This window comes from Ruditapes philippinarum, unplaced genomic scaffold (genome assembly GCF_026571515.1).
Source record: "Ruditapes philippinarum isolate M1 unplaced genomic scaffold, ASM2657151v2 ctg4236_1_1_1_1, whole genome shotgun sequence".
NCBI classification, from domain to species: domain Eukaryota; kingdom Metazoa; phylum Mollusca; class Bivalvia; order Venerida; family Veneridae; genus Ruditapes; species Ruditapes philippinarum.
The window spans coordinates 70,986-76,841 of NW_026854867.1; the positions used below are offsets into that span (position 1 = coordinate 70,986).

The 5,856-nt window shown below is 31.7% G+C and overlaps 2 protein-coding genes across 2 annotated transcripts; both read left to right on the plus strand.

Annotated features, from left to right (window-relative positions):
* Positions 1–353: 353 nt before the first annotated feature.
* On the plus strand, positions 354–2,937 carry LOC132741370 (monocarboxylate transporter 12-like). Its single transcript, XM_060729524.1, has 3 exons — positions 354–874; positions 1,868–2,011; positions 2,582–2,937. Exons 1-3 carry the CDS (start codon positions 682–684, stop codon positions 2,935–2,937), a joined length of 693 nt encoding a protein of 230 aa, XP_060585507.1. The 5' UTR covers positions 354–681.
* LOC132741368 (monocarboxylate transporter 13-like) lies at positions 2,895–5,543 on the plus strand. The gene is made up of 2 exons (XM_060729521.1): positions 2,895–3,333; positions 4,222–5,543. Exons 1-2 carry the CDS (start codon positions 3,018–3,020, stop codon positions 4,548–4,550), a joined length of 645 nt encoding a protein of 214 aa, XP_060585504.1. The 5' UTR covers positions 2,895–3,017; the 3' UTR covers positions 4,551–5,543.
* The last annotated feature ends 313 nt before the right edge of the window (positions 5,544–5,856 follow it).

Below are 5,856 nucleotides of genomic sequence, written 5' to 3' on the forward strand. Positions count from 1 at the left end.
AATTTTTATCTATTTTGCATATCAACATTTTAAAGTACAAATTTACTTCTTATTAAAGATTCTACTCCTATCAAAGTAAAGTCAAAATGACACCATAATTATTAGAAATACACATATAGTATAAATTAATGAACATATGACCTGTATACATCTTAATGGTGTGTAACGATGTTAAATGAACGCGCTATTAATTAATGTACACAATTACTGCAAAGCAATTTTAGAATGAACGTGCTTCAAGTTGTCACGTAGTCAACCTTTAATCTTTAGTTGCCATCAATCAAACATCTAATGCTGACGGTTCTTTATATCACTGAACATAGGAAAACGGTATTCACTATGGTTGTTAATCGATGGTTGTATTGCACGTATGCATTGCATGTATATTAAATACACATATAATATATAATCGTTGTATATAAATAGAATACATATTTTTGTTGAGATACTAAACCTACCGATATTATGTTTATTGACATACATCCACGTGTTTTCTCTATGGATCTAAAAAGAATTATTTATTTATAAATGCTTAATTATCTTTTTTTTCTTGTTTAGTACTGTATGAGTAGCTTAGTTTATAAAACATTTTATCTGATACGAAATGTCCTAAATATTAAACTTGATTATATTGGACCGCTTAGAGATAGTGCTTATGGAATAGCATGTTAGATCTGAGACATGACAAATATCAAAAGAGATAGTGGATGGAGTTGGTTAGTGTTGTTTTGTGTGGTTTGTTGTCAAGTTGTACTTGGAGGGATTTGCTTATCGGGTGGAATATTTTACATAGAGTTCACGAATGCATTCGGTGACAAACCCGTGGAAACATCCTGGTTGTGTTCACTTCCTATCACCATGTGGTTTATTTCATGTGAGTCATTTTTCCCTTTCATAAGTGTAGCGAGACAGTTAATGTCATTCAAAGGCAATTATTCGGAGAATAACTTTATAAGATCGATATATTTCGCTCTTATCCAATTTACGGCGTCTATAGCTAAATCTGTATATTATGTATTGTGTATGGAATTAAATATGTTTAAACATAATCGATTATTTCCTGGACATATTCATTATCTAACTTTGTGGATAAAGTGACTTCATATTTATATTCACCCTTATCTTACACAGGCTTTATGTTGTCACGAAAGCTAAAGAAAATGATGTGAATTTGTTCGTTTACAATTCTTATCGTTTCGGTTCTCCTCCTTTATAAATTTTATGTAGTTAAACGGAATGCGAAGATATAAATAACCTTTTAAAAGGCCCTTGTACATGAAATAGGATATACTGAAATAAAAAAAAAGAAAACTGCAGTTACACAAGTATAGGTAGATGGATTTTTCTAAATTGATCGTAGATCTATTTGGTTGTTTTAATACTCTCCTTTTTTATTTACTTTTAAATATCTCACAACTTAGGGTACTGAATATATGCCCTTGATCTAAATAAAAACGTGATATTTTCTGTTCATTTAATTTTAAAGAGAAAACATTTTATATTTTATGTATAAATAATATAAATCCGTGGTAACATTTATTTTTATATTCATTGCAAAAGATTGAAATGATACAAATTTCTATTCAATTATAAAATTGTGTTAACCTGTGTCAGGATAATTAAAAAAATCTGAAAGAAAACGTATTAATACATATATTTGAAATAATGCGGTATATATGCTGCTGAACGTGTGGACGAAGACCCAAGTTAGTGTAAAACATCGGCTCTTTCCATATGCTTCGGATAAGAGTTTATTGCGAAGCAAAATAGCCGAGGATATCAGATTGAGACCCAAGGTGTCAATCACTTTATGCTGGAACTTGTATTGTTGTAACAATGATCTACGTATAGATATTTTATATTTCAGCACCGATAGGAAGTGTATTGACAAATCGCTATGGCTGTCGTGTTTGTTCGTTTGTGGGAGGCATTCTAGCAGCACTGGGACTTTCCCTGAGTTACTTCGCTACAAGTTTAACATACCTTTTCTTTTCACACGGTTTTCTAACAGGTTTGTTCTATTGTCTTACAAAGTGTCTAATAATAAAAGTCACTAAAGCAGAGGTACTAAGGTGCATGGTTGCTATGGTATCTGTAATGGTTGTTGTTCTTGCTTCATGAAAAGTTAACTCTCAAATGCTTAGAGATTGATCAATCGTTGTAAATAATGTACAGGAATAGAACAGAAAATGAATAATGGTTAGAACTTGTTTGTATCAATTCTGAATATGGATTTGATTTGTTAGATACATCTTGTCCATCCATACATAGTTTTGGTTGAGTTTAACGTCACGCCAACACTGTTAAGGCAATATGGCGTATTTTCAGCTTTACTAGGACCATAATGGCCTCAGGCTCCGCTCTGGTCAGTGTTTAGGGACGGACAGGCACCTGAGTTGAACCACCGACATTCTCCATATATACATACACCATGTACCAACCAATTGTATATAACAGGTACAAAGTCTGTTTCAAAACTTTGCTTAATTGAATTGCCTTTTTAACGTTTTAACGTTTCAAATATGAAATACATGACTGTTATATTTTAAAGTATTACTAGTTTGTTAATTTATAATTTCAGGTCTTGGACTGGGTATTAACTATAATGGATGTATGTCGGCATTGAACGTTTACTTTGACAAATACAAGACTTTAGCTGCTGGTATTGCATCAATTGGTCACAATCTTGGTCTTGTGATATTTGCTGATTTGATTTCTTTCTTGGTTGAACACTTTGCCTTGAAAGGAATGTTCCTTGTCCTTAGCGGATTAACATTCAATCTATGCGCATGCGCAATGGTAATGTTCCCGATAAGTGTTGAAAAATATGCTCAAACAGATCATTTTAGAACCGCAACTGTGATGAAAACTTCTAAAAGGAATTTTATAAACTTTTCTCGGTTTTTCTGTGTGGAAGTAATGTGTTTGTTAACTTAAGTCAAGGAATTTATATATTGCATTTACCGTCATATTCAAAAGATGTAGGTTTCAACCAAAATGACTTTGGAACTGTGCTCATGGTTTATGGTATATCAAATATCATTGGCAAAGTATTTTATAGTTTTTTAGGTCACCATCCACAAGTTAATGTAATGGCTGTATATACTATTTCACTTACAATGACTGGAATAAGTATGGGTCTAACTCCAGTGTTCCTCACAAGAACTGGGATGCTTGTGCTAGCTGGCTGTGTCGGATTTTTCTTCTGTGTAACAGGGGCATTAATCAACGCTATTGTCCACAGTATTGTCGGATTTAAAAGGTTTCCAGACGGGATCGGAATGTCAATGCCGTTTAAAGCAACAGGTAATCTCATCGGAGGGCCATTAGCGGGTAAGCTGTTTTATGATATATTGTCTTCTAGTTTCATATCAAAGTTACTTGCTTTATTTATATTGCATAGAGTTCTTTATAGATTGACGTTTTACTTTTCGTTGGAGACAAGTTCTTTAAGTTTAACATCTAAACTGCTGGGACAGAAACAGCAAAGCCTTTGTCATCAATGATGTTAGTCAACCTTGGTGTATATGAAGCATGAGTAGGCTGCTAAATTCTTTCATCATTTAATTCCTTATATAAACTGCAGTTTTTTTAAAAAAAAAAAATCCAGAGCAGGGCGTGCTCAGTTTTACAAATACATGTAATTGTAAGAATTTTAAACATAAGGAATGAAAAAACTCTGAAAGTCGCCCCATCACGGCAAAGTGTAAGAATGTCTCAGACTTAGTTTAGTTTTCCGGTTTGTAAAACACAAGATACTGTCCTTGCCACCCAGACACATTCTTAAGTAGAATTCGATATTTAAATATGAAAATGGTGAAATTTAGAATTGATTAAGAAAGCTGTTTCTATTTAAAGATATTGTAATGAATATGAATATGCGTTCATTGAATGCCCCCCTTTCTTGTTGATCTTGTTTTTCGTATTCTGAGATCGAGATAAATTAGCCTTATTTTTAAGAGTTCAGTGACCAATCATATGAAGAATACTAAGACTGTATTCCGAAAACTTACAAAATACGTGATGGAAGATAACTTATACAGCACAAGCAGGTATTTGTTTTGAGTTTGTTAGATCACGTGTACAAAATGTTATGAAGGAATGCTGCATTGTATTTCGGACCAAAACTATATTATTCTTTTTTTTGTCCGAGATTGTATGTTGTAAAATATAGAAATGATAAAATAATCAAGATTTGACCAGATTTAATATCTATTTCAGGTGTCTTGCTGACAATTACTGGAAGTTATGCCTTTTCATTTTATATGGCCGGTGTCAGTATGATTTTAGCATCTTGTCTTATGGTCCATCCAATAGTTCATATAAGACAACGAGAAAAGAATCACAAAAACAAAAATATCAATATTGTTTGTGAACAGGACGTAGTAATCGACGGGAAAGCATCGTTTAATAAGGCAGACAATCAGGAAATAAAAGAGCATGATGAAAAACAATGCGAACCATTTTTATGTAATAATTCAAAGATGATGGACACAGACACGGGTGACAGAATTTATGAAGAGATTCCATGTTTGGATAGCGAAAAATAACGACACATCTTTTTAATTGTTTGAAAATAATAATCATCATGATATTATTAAATCAAATAGAGAAAGAAGAAATTGCTAAAGAATGTCCAAAATTGCAACACTGAAAATCTTGCAGGCTCGGGTTGATTAAGCCTGTTTTTGGGAAGATACTGGAAAGTACATGCTACCATACAAGTCAACGCCCCCTAGCACCGACTAAAGCAAAATTCATTAGTTGTGAATATTATACAAATCAAGACCATTCACGTGGTATTACATTCATTGAAAATTGAAGAACTACGAATATGGTATATTATTTATCTGTGTTTAGTAACGTTAAAAGATTATCTAGCATACACATATTAGTATTGTTAGATAATTTCTCAATACAGTTATATGATGTCATCTGATCTAGAAACCTTATTATGACAACTCATATATTCAGGGGATCGAGCAATGATGGAACCATATGTTTGTGGTCTGATATTGATCTCATTTCGTATGACAAAATATACAACTTTTGCAATATCAAATAGTATGTCAAATTTCCTTTATGAAGTATAATTTTAGTAATATAAAGACAAGCAAAAATCATTACAAACATTTAAATAAAAATGTATTTTAAATAATTTATTTTCGTGATTTTTTTCGGAGCGTCATGGAAAAACGAGAATATAATTATTTAGCGATGCATCTTTGAAGACTGAAAAAAGGCAGAACCCTTGGAGTGAGATAGGAAAAAAGACATTTGACACAAATATGTTGTGGTCGAAATCGAAGTCAACAGATATATTGAATATTAATCATGACTGAATATAAAGTTGTCTTAATATGTATTAAATTGTAATTTCATAAATAATTGTCGAGATGTCTCAGAAATCATTACTTTTTTATTCATTACAAAGATCAAACATGTGCACAATTATGTGAAATGATAATGACTTTTGAGCATGTTAGATGAAGAAAGTAGCGATGAACGGGCAATAATGCATAATAAAAGTAGAACAAATTATATATATATTTTAGTTTTATGTAAAAAAAACCCACACAATTATTCCAGAATGTTGATATTTGTACATTGTGTTTATAATTAATATCTCCCTTTTGAGACACCTGCTTAAATGTGTTTTACATTTCTGAGATGTTAACCTTCCTTGTAGTATCATACTTGCAAAAACATATTATTTTGTTCGACATCTACTTGATTTTTGTTTTATTTATAAATATTTTTTACACAAAATATTTAAACCACTAGTCATTTATACTTTACAAATGTTTTTCTTTGGTTGCTCGATTTTGATCTCCAGAATAAATTCATGTCAAACAT